This window comes from Pantherophis guttatus, chromosome 2, assembly GCF_059756535.1.
Source record: "Pantherophis guttatus breed Tessera chromosome 2, ASM5975653v1, whole genome shotgun sequence".
NCBI classification, from domain to species: domain Eukaryota; kingdom Metazoa; phylum Chordata; class Lepidosauria; order Squamata; family Colubridae; genus Pantherophis; species Pantherophis guttatus.
Genome location: NC_142064.1, coordinates 97868096 through 97887860, shown reverse-complemented (window position 1 = coordinate 97887860; position 19765 = coordinate 97868096). Strand labels below are relative to the sequence as shown.

Below are 19765 nucleotides of genomic sequence, written 5' to 3'. Positions count from 1 at the left end.
GGTTTTCAGTATAAGAATTTGTCTTCTTGCTGTAGGTATTTTGCTACTGTAACAATCACATATTAAGTATCGAGATAGCTAATTCAGTGTCACACCACTATTTTGTCATATATTCCCTCCAGATGAGAAGAAGAAAAAATCCTGTCTAAATTGCATATAATCATCATCACACCCTATTCAAGCATCCACTAACTCTGGAAAATAATTGAAACTAACTTCAAATAATCTTTATTTTTGCAATATAATAATGTATTAGAATGAAAACTGCAAACAATCTACAGAATAGCAGTTTTAAAAAGATAAACTGTCAACTGTGATGAAAAAAACAATTTTTCAGAATTTTTTAGAAACTACTTATAACGAAATTTCTAACATGCATTATGCAATAGTGCTGGACTTGGAAGGATGAGTGAATGAAATTAAATATACCTCTTCAATCTTGCCTATCTACAGAAGGTTTCTAAGGGTATGGAGATGCTATTTTTACAGTGAGACTCTTGGTTTTTCATACTGAAATAATGGATTTTACAATAATGTTTGGCCTCAGTATGTTGAGGGAATAGTAGAAAAATTGCAATATCCGATTTTAAAAAGTGAAAAGAATGCCTGCTACTTAAATGGAAAAGAAAAAGGTCACAATAACTATTCTTTTCTTTGAATATCCATTTACCCTGAGTTAAATTCATATCTCTGCACTACCATTTCCAAAGATTCACTACCATTCCCAAAGATTGTAATTTCTATAAGATTTGTGGGGAAATGTCAGTATTTGGCTTCTGCTTTAAACAAGAGGGGAAAAACATGGTTATCTACTAAACACATATTTGGGATGTAACCACTTCAATCGTCCTATGTGGGCAGAATATGAATGCTGGCTGTAGACTTATATGCTTTGCCTATGCTTCTCCAAAGTACTGTGCTTCTCCAAATTAGAACACCTCTAGTTTTTTTGAATCAAAGTAGCATAATTGCCTACATACATGTCAATACATGTATCATTCACTTCTGTATACAGTGAGCAGTACAAGGATAAAGTGAGGGCATAACACCAGGGGTGGGATTCTACCGGTTCAGACTGGTTTGGGTGAACCGATAGCTCCGACGATCAGCTGGGAGCGAACTGGTTCGCTCTGATGATCAGCTGGGCCCACCTGGTCACACGCTTTGCTTACCTATATCTTTGCAGCTGATTAGTGCTGAGGACCACGTGATCACCGAACCAGTTGTTAAGCCGGTAGGATCCCAGAGTTATGGTATGTGTGGAAAGAGACAGATAACAATTTCCACAGCTTAAGTGCTTGAATGGCATCTTATAAGATGCCGGAGGTTAAGTATGAAGTTGTTTGAGTAGGTTTCTGCTTTGGCTCATAAATTAATTTGGGATTGGTTCCAAAGAGATGGGACATCAAAGGTGGTAACACAATCCATGTAGATTGAATTTTTAGACCTGGCCTTCCATTCTGTGATGTTCCATGAGAAGACAGCCAACATTCTAAGAGTATTTGGATCAATCAAAATTTCCAGCGGGTGGTATTGGGAACAGCACCCTCCACTTAACAAGAAGGTATGCTCTTTTGTTCTCATTAGAGACAGTTTAGAGCAGGGATTTCAACTGGTGGCCTGCGGGCTGGATGTGTGACGTGCAGGCCATGCCCATCCCACCTCTGCGAATGGGAAAAACATTGCAAAACATCTCATGACAGCAATGTGACACTGTGAGTTTAACACCTGTGGTTTAGAGATACTAGGTTGAGTATTGGGGTGAACAATTTGGGGTGCAGCATGAGGTCCATAACCGGGGTCCTGACCCTGAATCTTTGTAAACAATGAGATAGTTGCTCCTGTTCTGCATTACTAGGTGCATGGATCTATTATGGCACACTGGTTAGAGTTATTAATTTATGTTCAGGAAATCTAAATTTGTTGATTATGGTAGATAATTAGGAATCAATGTGACAAGAATAATCCTGGCAAAAACTGGAATAATATGGGTCCTCAAAATAGGTTATTTTGATGGTGGATTTTAACTGAGAGCACTCAATCTATACAACTGGTCAGTTGGACCTTGCTGGGAATGTGTTTTCTGAGCAGTCAAGCCCCTTTTTTTCAGTCTGCCAAGATATTTAAATCAAATAACCATTGCCAACCTCTAAAGAGGTTGAACAACATTAGGATGTTTAAATGCCTTCCCAACAGCTGTGCCTGAAGGGAAATTTTATAATTTTTTTATGACTAAGGTTGCACCCTTGGGAAGGACCCATCTGAATCCACAGCCTATGACCTACTATACCGCACCTTCTATAAGGATTCAAGTGCCCATTTCATAAAATTGTTATTAGGTACCGAGACAATTCTGAATTTTTATGGACAGTTACCATTATCAGATCTGTATGATTTCTTGAATATGACTACAATTTTTATACAGCTTGCAAAAATTGTCATGCCTTGATCACCAGGACAATCCACTTATAATTTTACTTAAAATAAAAACTATTTATTTTCTTAATTTGCAGAATTATGGTCAGTGATTATTAAAGAATGAAAACATCATACAATATTTTTATGATTTTTATTTTTATAATAAAGCTATTGCTGTTTAAAAAATGAATTTATATATTCCTGAACTCAAGATCCAGACCTTTTGTTCATTCTTTTCCTAACTGGCAAACTCCAAATGTCTTAGTGCTGCAATTCTCAGAATTAACAGCCATCATGGATTTCCTATAAAAATCTTGAATAACATAGCCTCTACGTTAGTTTTTTAAAAATAAATAAATAAAGCTTCTTTTTGAATTAGAGACAATTAGTCCAATGTTCAGTTTCCAGGCTCAACTAGTAGAGTACTTCTAAAGATACAAAGATTGGAGAACTAAATTCTAGTTCAACTGGAAGACACCAGATTCCGGAAAACTGAACATCATAGACTAGATACCTACATAGCAGTTAGATCATCTCCAACTGGCTCTCCAATCCAAAAAGCCTCAAATTTTTTAGCATCTCCTACTTATAGACAGCAAGGCTCAACAATTGCTTGGAGAGATTAAAAATATCTGCTCATGAGACAAAGTAGTAGCAAAAGCATTATCTGTGTGTAATAGATGGCATTATCTATGGATCCAATACATTTGGCTGCCTAGCTTGAGTTCCCATATTATTTTAAAGGTTTTCTGGCAAGCATTATTATAAACATATTCTGTTTCTGCAAAGCAGAGTCTGTTTTCTACATAAACTTATTCTGTTTCTACTAAAGTAGTGTCTGTTTTCTATCCGAGAACCTTATAAAATAAATAATCCTTCTATCAAGCAAATATAAATGAAGCAAACTCATATACATTTTTTTTCATTCTAGATGAAGAACTGCCACATTCTGCAGGTATTACGGTTAGTATATATGATTAAATCAAGTATGCTGAATTTAAACAGAAATTGATCCAGGTTCATGCTACCAACGGAAGCAACTGAGTACAAAGACATTTAAAATATTGAAAATGGCTTTAAGAAAAATTATGAAATCTCCAGTAATACATCCAATTGTAATTACAAGCTGCAAAGCAATAAAGACATATTGTTGGCTTTAGCTCTATAAATGTTGGTTAGACTAAGTTTTACCTAATTCATGAAAAAAGGAGCACCACATGGTGCATTTTGTTCTTCCTATTAAGCAATAAACCAATTTTGACTGTGCTTTTTCTGTTGCGTGTTTAGATGTTGAACCAATAATTTCATACGATGTCTGATTTGAATAATTCTCAGCAGCGGGAAACTTCAAAGCTATACCCAAATTGAGACAAGTTTCTGTCACAGAAATACATCAGTATTTCCTTACATGCTCCAATAATCCAATACCATTTGAGGCAGGCTATTCCTGTTCAGTTATGAAGCTCAAATTATTCTACTCTGGGCACATTATACAAAGACTTAGTTGACTTATAAGATTTTAATGCTGGGAAAGATGGAAAGAAAGATGGGAAGAGGACAACCACCAGCAGCAAAGTGGATAGACTTATAGTGGCAATCATTTTCATCATAGAGAAACTCTATCTATTTGGATGTCAGGAGTCAAAAATGACTTGATTGCACATACTCAGTCAATCAATCAATGAACCAATCAACCAACCAACCAACCAACCAAACAATTCCTGCTAAATTCATGTCTTAAGATACACACTATTGTCTTTAATAAATGAAAAGTTTTCAGTTTCATAAATATTTCTATGTTGTTCATGTATCTTAGAACAGGATCTTAAATATATTATTTTATGGTAACTTATGATACCTATATGACTGATTAAAACTCCCACTTTTCAGCTTAAAAATGGCATGCATTTCTTTTCCTAATTTTTATACCCCATAGTACAGTCAATCTTCCAGTCAGAATAGTACATTATAATTCATAAGATTACACCACTGCTTCTCTAAAAATGTCTGAACTTTAAAGTTGTGATGATTTTTATCTTTTTATTTTTCTAAGACTATTTTTTCTGGAATAAAACCAGAATTCTTTGAGCAAAAATTATTTTTTCTTCTCTATGAGAGTCAATCTGGTGGTTGTTTTGTTTCAGATGCTTAACATTGGTACTCTTGTTTTGCAATTTTGATGTTTAACCTTGCTTTGACAGCAGGTTGTTCAGAATATAGGGATATATTTGGTATTTTTATAGTAATATTCTGAAAAGTAATGTTGCGGTACTGTATAATTTAAAACGGAGAAAGACATGAAATATGTAAAGTAATAGGTCTGGCTAGAAATAATTTAATTAGTAAAATGGTGCTCAGAGCTTTTCATTTTTAAATAATAGAACAGGCCTAGTCATGCAGCAGAATGGAGCAATCTAGTTCACACTGCCCAAAACAGGAAGGGAGGAAGAAAAGAAAGAAGGAAGGAATTTAAATGAACAAGACTGTTTAATGTTAATAGTGATGACAGTTAGGATGTCATTTTCAAGTTTTAAAAAGTTTTGGGTCTCCATTGACAATAAAATAATGTCAAATTCTTGTCAGTCTTCCAAATAGCCATGCTGAGACGCTGGTTGGAGAAAGCTTAATTATAAGCAATTGAATATAGTGGTGCTTAAGTTTGTGAACCCCTTTTAATTTTCAGTATTTCTGCATCAATACGACTTAAAACATGATCTGTTCTCCACACAAGCTCTATATTTTGATAAGGAAAACCCAATTAAGCAAATGAGTCAAAAACATTATACTTGTTCATTGATTTATTTAGGAAAATAAACCAAACCTACGTATCTATGTGTGCAAAAATATGTGAACCTCCAGGATTATCAGTTCATTTAAAAGAGAAATTAAGAGTCAGGTATTTTAATAAGTGGTTGATGATCAGATGTGATCATTTGCCTTGTTTAAGTAACAACATTCTGGGTATTTACTATCAAATACTTATTTTCATAAATTAAATAAATTAGAAGAAAGCTAATGTTTTGGAATGGCCAAATCAAACTCTTGACCTTAATCCTATAGAAATATTGTGGAAGGACCTAAAGTGTGAGAAAGCTCACCAACATCCTTGAAGCTGTTTTGTTTGGAGGGATGGGCTAAAATTCCTTCAAGCTAATGTGCAGAACTAATCAACAAGTATTGGAAATGTGCACACCTGTTACTGAAAGCAAAGATTAACATAGTTTTGCAACACAGAAATATGTAGCTTTGGATCATTTCCCTCAGATTCATGAAGAAGCATACAAGAAATTCTCCACTTGTGACCATAATCGCGCTGGGAATTTTTGGTCACTGATCGAAGCAGTCATTAAGTGCGATGCTATATAACTACTTTACTTAATGACAGCAATCCTGGCTCTCCAGTTGCTGTCATTATGCAACAGTGTGGATTGTTAACTGGACCTCCAGGAGAGAGCACAAGGCCTCCCATGACACTTAGGAGACCTGGACCTTCACCCTGCCCCACAAGGTAGAATACTCGCATGAATACTGAAGTTCACTAGCATTTTTGTCAGATCTGAGATCTGTTCCTCTACTGCACTATATGTTTTCTCCTTCCCTCAGTGAGTGAAACTTCTATGAACTTTCTGGAGGGTAGGGGAAAACAACAGCCAATTCCAGAATTCTGAATGGCACAGCAGTTCACTAGGATTTTCACCAGATTTAATATCTGTTCCTCTAGTGTGTGGGAGGATTTCCCATACCTGCATGAAGGGGAGGGGAAATTCCTTGTCATGCTGGCGGAATGGAGCTGAAATCCAACGTCCCCTTGGCTTGCAATTTTTCCTCCAGCTTCCTCCAGCTTTTCCTTTCTGGGGAAGCCAGCAGAGAATATTGCAAATGAAGAATCCATAATTGCAGGGCATTTGACAACTAGTTGTAAATACAAGCAGGTAGCCAAAGTCCCAAACTGTCATATTACCTAAAGGTCTGAAGGCCTAATACAAAAGATGGCTTCCAGGCCTGACAGAGGGAGTGGCAAGACGTTTTATGATGGTTGGAAGTGCTTTACAGGCAGTCAAGCAGCCCTTCTGATGTTGTAATGACTGCAAATGGTCATTAAATGACCGGTTGTAAATTGAGAGCTACTGTAATGTTTTGACTCATTTATTTAACTGGGTTCTCTGTATCTAGTTTTAAGACGTATATAGAGAACAGGCCACATTTTAGGCTATATTGATGCAAATATTGAAAATCTAAAATGATTCACAAACTTTTAAGCACAGTGCACATATGTCCCTTTGCCCCAAATGAGAACATTCTTAAAACTTTATGACATCTTAAAAAATTAGAGGAGAAATCTACAATATTTCACGAGATGTTCAGCTTCTCTTTTGTGCCTACAATCCTGAGCACTAAATACCTGTTTACTCTTAAGCATGTACTGGATGAACAAAACTGCTAATTAGAATCTTCAGCTAAGCAGAAAATCAGTAGAAAGCATTAGCATACACAGAAAAAAATCACCACTGATATATATTGCTATTTATCTTCTACAAATGCAATTTCACACAGGTTAAAAGTTCCACTCAGTTGTACAGAACAATACTTTTTAACAAACAGATGTTGCCTCATTAATTGCAACCAAATTAAGCATAACATCAAAATACAACCCTCTGCCCAGAAAGCTGGTTAGGGAATCTCTTCTGTTAACAGCAACTGCCTCAACACACTTGTACCAGAAATTCAATTAACAATAAGGAATCATTCCAGAATCTAGTTATATAGTTATGAGTTACTGTAGCATTGATTTCAAGTGAAAAGAAATGAAGTAGCATCTCCTCAGGGCTTATTATACACAGAAAGGCAATACCTTAGACAGCAGACACATCTACAACTCTGGTCTGCATCTTAATGATTTAGGAAGGTAGTTCGTTCCTCCTGCCAATCAGGTTGTTAAGCTTTAGTAGGAGAATAAAGTATGTGAAATTAAAAGGCAATGAGGGTTTTAAAATGATTCAAATTCAATTCTGAAGGGCATAGTGAGGAAGGGCAAGTCTGCTCTGCGATGCACCTCTATGTGGTATGGAGGGTTTGCAGTAGCAGATACGGGGGACATCTAAGGCACAATCCTATCTGCTATAATCTATTCATGTATCAGTGTTTTGGATACAAATATGTCGATATTCAGAAATTAGCAGACAGAAAGAGAAGGAGAGAGAAAGAGACAGAAGAGAAATTCCCTCACTAAATAGAATAGCCTCATAGGCAAAATACTGAAAGACAAAGTAACTTCTGCAATGTGATAAAAACAATCTTAAAAACAGGTCCTGAAATTTCATCTAATGCTCATTTTTTTCATCTGATATAATTTCAATTTCCTACCTTACATGCCTTTCAAGACAACAAAGGTGTGTTGAATAATCTCCCAAATTACTGTGTAGCAACCTCATCTACTAATCTGAATCTATATATGACTGATACTAAACTATGCCTTTTGGGTTGTCAGATTAATTCACTTTCAAAAAGCAATGTATCATCAGGTAAGAGATAATTAAAAACTCCATCAAAAATCTAATCTTTTATGAAAATTTAAGTGTCTATGAAGTTAAATATGAAACAGGCATAAGACTTTGAAAATCATTATTTTGGCTCCAGCAAAATAAATAGTAAACAAATGTTACTGGATTTTTCTGCAACTATGAAATTCAGTCCTGCAACCACAAATCCATCCATGACAAATTCCTATCTATGATTTCTTTCCCCTTGTTTTCAGCTTCTGAAGCTTTGACAGGTCTGGTTGAAGAGATGGTTATATTATGTGCAGATGCTACATTGTGAGACCATGACTGACCCTGACAAACTGCCTATCAAATTGAGTAGACCGCAATTCCCCAATTTCTTCTGACACCTTGCCAGTTAAAACCAAAGCTGAGATAAGAATTCAGATATGGAGCTATGACCACTGTTTCCAGAAAAGGGCTTTTAGTGGTCCTCTGTAGGATAATGCACATTCCACTGCGCTGTGCCTGTAGCTATGACCCAGTCTTGACAATTTCCCCTATCTATTGTTGAGAAGCGTGCTGCCTCTGAACAGTTTTCTGTTTGCTTTTCTTAGGTCACAATAACATACACTAGACATCACAAAATAGTTCTATTATGCTCTAAAACAACATCAACACTCCATACTTTAATATCTCCTGCAAGACATAAAACAGAATTGCAATGATTTCCTTCAGAGGCTCTCACCTGCCAAAGCAGGAATGGTGACCTTATTCCATTCCCATGGCTGGTCATACTCATCTGCAGGCCTATCATCATCCTGTGGCAACTTGCTCTCTCTCAGGCGTTGACTCACAGCACTTTCTGAATCAGACTCCACACCATTGCCTTCAGGTTCGTAAGGTGTGTCATATAGCTGGATGTCTTTTTGCTGGGGCTTCACACTGTCTTGCCTCTGTAACTCTGTCAAAATGGGAAAACAATTGGATTAATTTTTCTGTTGGCATCAGCAGGCAAGGGGAAAAAAGTTTATGTAGTGTAATTTAATATAAACATTACATTAACAGCAACAAGAAAAATGTGGATATGTAAGCTGCTAAAAGGTTTCCATGTTTAGTTTCTCTCAAACTGGAAAAAGAAGAAAAGAACAAAGTCTCTGTTAACAGTTTACCAAATAACAGTTTACCAAATGTATAAATCTAACAAAATGTCAAGAAAGTTAAGAATCTATAGGAAATAGGTTCCTACAATTTCAGCAAGATTTTAGAGCAGAAAGGACATGCCAAGGGCTTATATGTGAATCAAGAGAATTCTTTATGCCAGTCCTTAAACTCACTAGAATAGCTAAAATTTTCACCCTTTTTTCTCACTCTCATTTTCTCTATCCTATAAGTTTCTTAAGTTTTTCAGAAGTTAGGCTTGGCCTAATCCTTTCCCTCTTTTTTAATATGTAAATTTTAATCTGTTTTAAATTATTGGGGTGTTTTAATTTGTCAGGGCCAAAACTATTTAATTCGATTTTATCTGGTTTTTTAAATTTTTTGTATCTATGTATTTTATTGTTTGGCTGTTCACCGCCCTGAGTCCTTCGGGAGTAGGGCGGTATACAAATCAAATAAATAACAAAAATAATAACAAATACATTTCATCCCTTAAAACTCTTGAAATGGCCTAAAAGAATCTTGCCCTCTTATGCATATACACAGTCTGAGGCTAGCCTCTGAGCTGGTGAAGTTGCAGCTTCCTGGCTTAACACATCTCCTCCAATGTGGTAGCATCTAAATGTGATGATAAACAATGCTAAAATTTGCGACTAAGTTTTCTGGAGTTTGATAGGGGAAGGCTGCTTGACAAAAAGCTCATATAATTTGCAGCCCAGCAAATCTAATACAGGTTATGAAGCTTGCTAGTTGTCATAATGCCATAGTTAAAGAAAAACAGAAGAACAATGGCAAGAAGCTGTATCTGCATAGAGCTGGTCTAAATTCACAGATATCAAAGCACCTTTAAGTTGTTTTGAGTTTTAATTGCATTCAATAGGTGTAAAGGGTTTCCCTGAAAGTGGTATCAAAAGACACCTTCCCCTTTATAAACTATGCTCCAAGCACTATGTTAATGTCACCTCTCGCCTGGACTACGGCAATGCTCTCTACATGGGGCTCCCCTTGAAGAGCACCTGGAGGCTCCAACTGATCCAGAATGCAGCCACGCGGGTAGTTACGGGAGCCGCATGGCGCTCCCACATAACATCACTCCTGCGGGAGCCGCACTGGCTTCCAGTGGTCTTCCGGGTGCGCTTCAAGGTGTTGGTTATCACCTTTAAAGTGCTCCATGGCATAGGACCTGGATATCTTCGAGACCGCCTGCTGCTACCAATGGCCTCCCACCGACCTGTGCACTCCCACAGAGAGGGCCTCCTCAGGGTGCCATCGGCCAAGCAATGTAGACTGGTGGCCCCCAGGGGGAGGGCCTTTTCTGTGGGGGCACCTGCCCTCTGGAATCAGCTGCCCCCAGAGATACGAAGAATCCAAGACCTCAGTGCCTTCCGCCGTGACCTTAAGACCTTTCTTTTTCAGCAAGCCGGGCTGGCTTAACACTTTTTAAAATGTTTTTAATAGGTTTGTTATTGTTTTTTTTAACTATGGGGCCAAACGCATATATATCTTTTTAACTGTATTTTAATGTTTGTATTTATGTTTTTACTTTGGCTGTGCACCGTCCTGAGTCCTTCAGGGGCAGGGCGGTATATAAATCTGATAATAAATAAATAAATAAATAAACAAACAAACAAACAAACATGATGGACTTTGACAGCTTTGCCTGGTATAGAATATCTAAGCAGAACTGGGGCACTTTTTATCATGAAATTTATGTAGTTGCTACTGTTGCTACTGTTGCTCTAAGCCTTAACATGCATCTTAGTATGATCAAGAAATTAGAACGTGTGGTAACCCAACTTACTAGGGGCCCTAGCTTTCCGGATTATAACACCATGGGAAATATTCCTAGGGGAGACGGGAACTGGATGGCTAGAGCAAATCAAATGAATATTGTGAACAAAAGGACTTTGTAGAACCTACTTCAAATTTTCTTTGAAGATTACATCATAAAGCTTGGCATTTGTGATTATTAATATTATCTTTTGATCTCTTAATGCTAATGAAAAAAGTCTATAAAATCATGCATATTAACGCAAGCTGAGTTTGGCAATTATAAATGGATTTTACCTCTAAATATTAAATAAAAAGTAACTTGCTGGTGAAGGTAATTAAACCGGGATGTCCAGATCAGCCCCTTCTTGCCTGACAATTACGATCCTATATTTACTTGTCTACTAAACCTTGGCCCCATAGATATGATGTGACTGATACTATACATTTCCATGTCGCCTTTTCCTCCAGGAGATCACAGCATCATTCTTGGGTATGTCTTATTTCGTTTTAACATTGTTATGAGGGAGTTACGTTAGCAATATGCAAGGATCCTTTGTCCAAGGATATCTGGAGAATTTCACTGGTGAAAGTTAAATGTTCTGGAAATAGATCTTGAAATTCTTGAAGAGGTGCTATTTACAGGTGTGTCCTCATCCAGATTTTCTACTAAATGAGTCACTGATGGTAATAACTAACAGCATCCTCTCTTTCCTTTTCCGGAAACATCTGAGTCATGCTATTCAAATGCTCAGAAACTTTTATACTCGAATATTAAACCTCATGAGTACTAAAATACACCATGTGGGGCTGTTAAAAAAGAATGGCAGGAAACTTCCCCTGGCACAACCTGTTGTGTCAGAAAAGTATTTTGGTAGACAGACCATCTGGGTCTCTGCCTACCCCTGAATTAAAGTTCAAGGTGTTTGGTGGTGTCCCTGCTCCCTGAAGCGAGGTTGGTAGCCACCCACGAGGAAAGATTACTCACAATTGTGGTATTCCAAGTATGGATATTCCCCCCTCCCCCAGCAAAACATATCTTTGCAGTAAATTGTTTTATCTTAGAAAAGGAATCCCAATACTGTTGAGATATTTTGAAATTATGCATGGTATGAAAAACATAGACATGGAGACATTTTAATTTGGCTGAGGCGAATAATTTAAGAGTGGTAGATTCAGGATTGTCCCTCTTCAAAGGATGGAGCTGAGCTTCAAAATTCCATATGCTGTGACAATCGCCAATTTGGACTATTTTCAATGGAAAAATCCCACGGTGGCAGGAAATAAAGCTTAGTAACAGATGAAATTTCTTTAGAATCAGAGGCCTCTCAATATCTGTGTGAAATGTGAGCTGTAGTATACATCTATCTAGCTTACAAAGGCATCTGACTGGCCACTATGGGAACACAGAAAACATAGACCAGAATTTGGTCATCTTTTGTTTAGTCAGTAGGAGACTTTTTGTTGTTGTTGTTGTTGTTCTTCTCATGTTCTTAGAACAGCAGGACAATAGTGTTTTGCTTTTGTTTCTACCACCATATTGTATTTCTGGGTATATATTGCATACTTCCTCAACTTGGATGAGAGCACTGCAGATAGAAGGAAGAATCATGAGAGAAACAGAATTGGCTAAATTCTACTCTAAATACAGTGGGACAAAAAAGTATTTAGTCAGCCACAATTGTGCAAGTTCTCCCACTTAAAAAGATGAGAGAGGCCTGTAATTGACATCATAGGTCTCTCAACTATGAGAGACAAAATGAGAAAACAAATCCAGACAATCACATTGTCTGATTTGGAAAGAATTTATTTGCAAATTATGGTGGAAAATAAGTATTTGGTCAATATCAAAAGTTCATCTCAATACTTTGTTATATATCCTTTGTTGGCAATGACAGAGGTCAAACGTTTTCTGTAAGTCTTCACAAGGTTGGCACACACTGTTGCTGGTATGTTGGCCCATTCCTCCATGCAGATCTCCTCTACAGCAGTGATGTTTTGGGGCTGTCGCTGGGCAACACCGACTTTCAACTCCCCCCAAAGCTTTTCTATGGGGTTGAGATCTGGAGACTGGCTAGGTCTCTCCAGGACCTTGAAATGCTTCTTACGAAGCCACTCCTTCGTTGACCGGGCGGTGTGTTTGGGATCATTGTCATGCTGAAAGACCCAGCCACGTTTCATCTTCAATGCCCTTGCTGATGGAAGGAGGTTTGCACTCAAAATCTCACGATACCTGGCCCCATTCATTCTTTCCTGTACACGGATCAGTCGTCCTGGTCCCTTTGCAGAGAAACAGCCCAAAGCATGATGTTGCCACCCCTATGCTTCACAGTAGGTATGGTGTTCTTTGGATGCAACTCAGCATTCTCTCTCCTCCAAACACGACGAGTTGTGTTTCTACCGAACAGTTCAACTTTGGTTTCATATGACCATATGACATTCTCCCAATCCTCTTCTGGATCATCCAAATGCTCTCTAGCAAACTTCAGACGGGCCCGGATATGTACTGGCTTAAGCAGGGGGACACGTCTGGCACTGTAGGATCTGATGTCATGTGATCATGGAATGCTGCCAAATGGTTGTAAATGCAATCACATGATGGGATGACAGTTAAAACTTCAAATCTGGGTCTTAAGTAGCCCTTGGATCCTCATCATAACTTTGAACGATTGCTAAATTACCAGTTGTAAGTTAGGGACTATTTGTACTTTCGCTTCCCTGTGTTTGTGATAGTAAATGTTGCCGTGAATAACTAAAACTGAATTGTACTACTTTATTTACTCTGAAATGAAGAGACATTAAAACTACATTCCTTGACCAGCCAAGTGGAACTACTTGGTCATCTTTGACCAGTTGGGGAGCAATAAGGAATCCCAGAGTGATAAATTAGACTGGGAAATCAAAGAATATATCCTGGAAGAAGGCAATGACAAAAATGTGTCCACATTATTGGCAATAAAATGATGTGGATGCAGTGTCTGGTGGAAATGTGACTTATCATGAATTGTGGCAAATGCTATTGAGGCAAATGAACCTAATAACTTTATACAATTCATGATGTCACATTATCATGAATTATATAAAGTTATTAGGTCCATTTGCCTCAATAGCATTCAACCAAAATGAGTGAGTGAGTGAACAATGGCATCAGATATACCAATTTGGTTACAACTGAGTTTTTAATAATGTAGGCTGAGTCAATCAGTATTATTGATTATGATAAATTTAACCATCTTGCAAAGCACAGATAATTCACCTTTAAAGCAAACCATTTTTCCATATGTGACTGAATACTGTATCTAAACAGAAAGAAATAAAGAGGAATTCATTGCAAAAATTGCTAAATAAATACAGTACTTCATCTGATCACTCTAATATCATCTGTGTATGTGATGGGGAAATCTCATTATCAAATCTGGTTCCCCTCTTGAAATCTTTTTCTCATATTAGTGCTATGAGAAGCTAGGCAACCAGTTTCTCCATATGAACATTACTGCCTCTTTCAGACAACCCATTCAATTTTTTCCAAACCCGGGGGGGGGAGGAGGAGGAAAAGGGCGATAAAAGTATTTATAACAAGATATTTTTAGCAGCATGACACAAAAATCCAACTAATGGTAGAACACCTCATATGTCCATAGTAGATAGTGACAGAATAGTTACATTCTACACTAGGAACATAAATAAGCACTCATGATTTAACCAATAAGCAACTAAGGAATATAGGAGAATATAGCAGAGATAATTAGCAGGAACACTAATATTTGATAGGCTATACATTAATTAAAAGCACCTTTGAGCTCCAAAGGTGCTTTTTCAAGAGGCAACTGGACTTTCTTGTTTTTCTTTGAAGACATTTTGCTTCTCATCCAAGAAGCTTCTTCACCTCTGACTGGATGGTGGGAAATGGAAGGATTTATATTCCTTGCAGGCAGTTGGTCATTTGCATTCTTTTTAGAAAGTCATTAAGGCCACCTGGAGGTTTATCTGTGTCCTCAGGGTCACCTGAGTGGTGCAAATGGGTGTGCAGTCTTCTTGGAACTGCTGAAATGATTGTGTTGTAAACTGGAGATAGATTATGTCATATCCCTCCCCCTCTGTTGAGAGAGGGCTGTTCAATTTTGACATAGATGGCCTCTTTGATCCCTCTTTCAAACCAGCATTCCTCTCTGTCCAAAATATGGACTTTCCTGTTTTCAAAAGAGTGGCCTTTGTCTTTTAAATGCAGATGGACTGCTGAATCTTGTCCTGATGGGTTTGTTCTCCTATGCTGTGCCTCTTGAAAAAGCACCTTTGGGACAACCATGACCTGGATCAGGAGTGTCAAACTGACGGCCCACAGGCTGGATGTGTCACATGCAGGCCACACCCATCCCAATGCCAGAAGGGAAAAACGGCACAATACATCACGTGACAGCAATGTGACATGGCGAGTTTGACACCCGTTACCTGGATGACTAAGAATCTCCATAGACTTTGAGCTCCAAACTTGCCTATTCTGACTCTCCATAATTCGGTGCCTCTTTTCCTTTTGGTTCTCATTCAGCCACATTTCTGCATTTTTTGTGTGACTTGATTATTTAAGATAGAAGGAATGAGACATAACACAATCCACAGTTCTCAGAGAAAGCTTATTCTATTCTCTGGTAAATTGCCTCTTACCAAACTGAAAATGAGCTGCAAGGAAAGCTGAGACTTCCTTGAAGGAACAAAATGCTTACTGATACACTGCAAGGTTAAGTTTTTGGTAGACGTAAGAAAGAATTATGTTTCTGGCTTCTCTTTTTAAAAAAGTGTCAAGTGATCTAAAATTGGTAAATGAAGACTATCCCTTGCTCTGTTCACAAATACACATAATAAAAAGGCCTTTTCTTTTTCTCTGAAGGAAACAAAACACAAAGCACGAGTGAAAGGTTATTCTAGGCTGACTATTGCATCCTAAGAAAGTAAACAGAGCTTTTCTTAATGAGGAAAAATAGCAAACATTGGAGAGAATTGATACTGAAGAATTTAGTCACAGAATTACAGAAGCCAGGAACGGCTACCACCCAGCCAAGGCTACTGTAACATGGCTGCACAACCAACTGTGTTTTCTGGATACTCTAGACATAGTTTCCCCCTTTTTCCTGAAACCCCCATTTGGAAGATAACTGTTTCGAATGTCATCATTCAAAGATGTGCCAGGATGAAGCTATATATTTTATCAAAAGAGCCATGTCAACTCAGATTGTAATTCTGGGGCTAAAAGAAATTGTGCTCTGCCATGGAAAAGCAGCTTGCTGCAGATGCACCAAACAAATAAATAGTAAGGAGAGGAAGAAGGGTTAGAGTTAGGGTTAGAGAGAGAACAACCTTGAAATCCATTTTAAGCACCAGGTACTTCTTGAAACATATCAAGATCCCCGCCAGCAATATCTGAAATTATCTTTAGTCATAGAAATGTAAGATTTCCCTCAATATTCCACAATCATATTCAGTAATGTGACCTACAGTGTAAGTCTGAACCCCAAACATCCCCATTTTTGTAAATTAGGCAAAATAGGCACAAAAAAATAAACCAAAGATGATCAATCTGGAGTAAAAGACAATTTCAGTTCAGTATGGGATAGCAATAGCAATAGCACTTAGACTTATATACCGCTTTACAGCCCTCTCTAATATGCTGACAGAGTCAGCATATTACCCCCAACAATCTGGGTCCTCATTTTACTGATCTCGGAAGGATGGAAGGCTGAGTCAACCATGAGTCTGGTGAGATTCGAATTGCCAAATTGCAGACACCCAGAAGTCAGCAGAAGTAGCTTGCAGTACTGCATTCTAACCACTGCGCCACCACTGCTTCAGGGATACACCTTGAACATGTCTACAATGAATTCCTTTGAACCAGTTAATTTCACAAGAAAGGTGTAGAAGTAATGTTGCCCCTCATATTTAGGACCAGGGCCAGCCTTGGAATTATGATCCTTTTCCTCTCAGTACTAAATTTCACAATTCACAATTCAAAGTTCACATATATGTTAAAGTGTTAAAAGTCTAATTAAGTTTTAATTTTCAGTTTTGCACTAAGGTTTGGTTGAAGAAGTGTTTTGGCTAACCTTAACACTGAAGTGTAAAGCCAGTCTGGTGTAGTGATTAAGGCATCAGGTTAGAAACTGGGAGACCGTGAGTTCTAGTTGTAACTTGGGCATGAAGCCAGTTGGGTACCTTTGAGCCAGTCACTTTCTCTCACTCAGTCACTCCTATCAGTAGGAAGAAGCAGGCAATGACAAACCACTTCCAAAAACTTTGCCAAGACAACTGTATGGAAAGTTGCCATGAGCTAAAATTTGATTTGAAGGCACAAATGATAATAATAATTTCTTCAAACAAAGAAACACAAGATTCATAGAGAAGATAACCTATGAAAGCATAGTCCTTCTAGTCTTGGTTAAGGCAGAGAGTAGTACTGTTCTATCTTTACCAGTTCTGAGTAAATTGTGGTTGCTTTGCAGGAGTTTCATTCACATAAATTAGTTTATCATCAACAACTGCAACCCTAGTAGATAGGGCTAATAGAGTCAGTCTGCTAATAATGGATGGTGATAATTTTCTGCATCAGTGCCATTCAGTGATCTAAAGAATATGGTAGGCTTGGTGTATTTTAGTACAAACCAACCAGTAACAAAGATGTTATTCATCATTCTCAATGGGCTGTTTTCAGAATGCAGGGAATATTTCTGGTAATTACTTAGATAAGAGTCACTTTCCTGTACCAAAGACTAGGATATTTTGTTCATTTCCTTAATGTGAGGATTTGACTCACCTTCCTAGGAAGAACACAAGAAATGCTGGTATGTGATGGAAATTCCGTGACAGCACTTCCTACAATATTTAAGAAGAAAGCTATCTAGGGATTTAAAAAATGTGTAATCATTTGATACTTGGCAGAACATGGCATGAATAAACATTGTAGCAGAAATCAAAGTGTGGTGCATTTCACATCTAGAGAGAATTATGTTTAGCAAATGAATCACAGAGCTAATCACCAAAGAGTTAAGAAGTTTAAGATTTTCCAAACTTAACGTACAACAAATAATTAAAACGAAAATATGGACATGGAGGTATATGGAGAGGTGAAGTTGCAGTTGCAATTTCCTCAGACACAAGATTTTCTCTCTGGTCATTTTCTTTCTCTCGTCCTTAGTTTTTCAATTTCCCAGTCCCAGCTTCTCTTGCCTCATTGCTCTTGTCTTTCCAGCTGTGTTTTCTATCCACCCTATCTTAGATATCTTGCCTCTAATACTAAAAGTTTAAACCAGTAACCCAGCCTGAATAAGAAAGGGGTAAGGAAATTGAATTTCAGTCGAGACTCTCAATCCGATATACAGGTAGTCTTAGACTTAGAACCACAATGAGACCAAAATTTCCGTTGCTAAGCAAGACAATTGTTGAAGTGAGTTTTGCCCCATTTTATGATCTTTCATGCCACAGTTAAGTGAATCACTACATCTGTTAAGTTAGAAATGTGGTTGTTAAATGAATCTGGCTTCCCCATTTACTTTACTTGTCAAAAGGTCAGAAAAGATGATCACATGATCCCGGCATACTGCAACAGTCATAAATATGAGTCAGTTGCCAAGCGTCTGAATTTTGATCACATGTCTATGGAAATGCTGCAATGGTTGTAAGTGTGAAAAACAGTCATAAGTCATTTTTTCAGTGCTGTTGTAATTTTGAACAGATGCTAAATGAATGGTTGTAAGTCAAGGACTACCCATAACAAGTTGCAGGATACATGAAGGACCACATCTCCCCTACTAGAATTAGTCTTATCAGTCTATTTGTGTTGGGAGAAGCAACTATTTGTTCCTTATTTTCAGGAGGTTAGAAGCTGAGACACTGTGTGAAAAACAGAGAGAATGGCTTTCTCTCTATTGGTAAGGTCTGTTACCAAGGTTATGATTAGACAAGCATGTCTCAAGCCCAATCCAAGGAACTAACTTGAGAAAATGCCTCAGATCAGACCCACCATAATTCATACAAAGATACAGTAAAATAAGATTCTGTTACTACAGTTGTTGTAATAAAAAATAGTTCTAGACCATGGGTATTAAACTCGCAGCATCACATTGCTGTCACGTGATGTTTTTCCCCTTCATGGAGCTGAGGTGGGCGTGGCCTGTGCGTGTCACATCCGGCTCGTGGGCTGCCAGTTTGACACTCCTGTTCTAGACCTATATGGCATTGGTTTCTTAGTCAGGTCTACCCTATAGGGCTAGGACACATCACTTCTTGTGATATAGATGACTTGATGAAATTGCCTCCCTTGGAAGCTTCTTTGCCCCCAACAATATCAGTCTCTGTTGAGAACAGAACATACCCCACTCTGTTGGGGTGAGGTGGGCATGACACCAAGTTTTTCTTTTAAAAAAATGAATTTGTCTTATATGATCTTATAGATTCTCTGGTATTATTATGCTTTGTTGTTACTATGAGCTGCTGAAGATTTGTTTCTAAATGTGGTGAGGTAAAAATCCAATAATGGAGGAATGAAGGTTTTCCTTCCTGATATGGAAGTTCATCCAGTTCAGGTGCACAATAATGTATCATTCTTTGATCTTCTTGAGAACAATAAAAGATACAAAGCATGAGCTGGAAAAATATATTATCATGTCACATGTTTGATTACCTGAATACCTTGAGTTTTGGACTTCAGGACTATTTGGTGTTTTGCCGTGGTGTATGACTTGGGAAATGACATAAAGCAATGAGTGTCCTGTTGATAAACACTGTAGGTGCCTGGGGTTAGTTACTCAGTCTGTATTCATTATTGCCCTTGAGACTACTGCTGCCACAGGATGTCTGCTAGAAGGACTTGAGAAGTCCTTGGAGATCCCCATTTGAGAGCCTTATTAAAACCCACAGAAAATAGGAAACATATATAACATAAACATATA

General features: G+C 37.8%; 1 protein-coding gene across 1 annotated transcript in view; it reads right to left on the bottom strand.

The window, feature by feature from the left end:
* The window catches only part of SHB (SH2 domain containing adaptor protein B), a 140247-nt gene that overhangs the window by 49093 nt on the left and 71389 nt on the right, over positions 1 to 19765 (bottom strand). The window contains exon 3 of the mRNA XM_034410785.3: positions 8647 to 8862. Within this exon, the coding sequence (XP_034266676.2) occupies positions 8647 to 8862 (216 nt within the window). The remainder of the gene's footprint in view (positions 1 to 8646; positions 8863 to 19765) is intronic.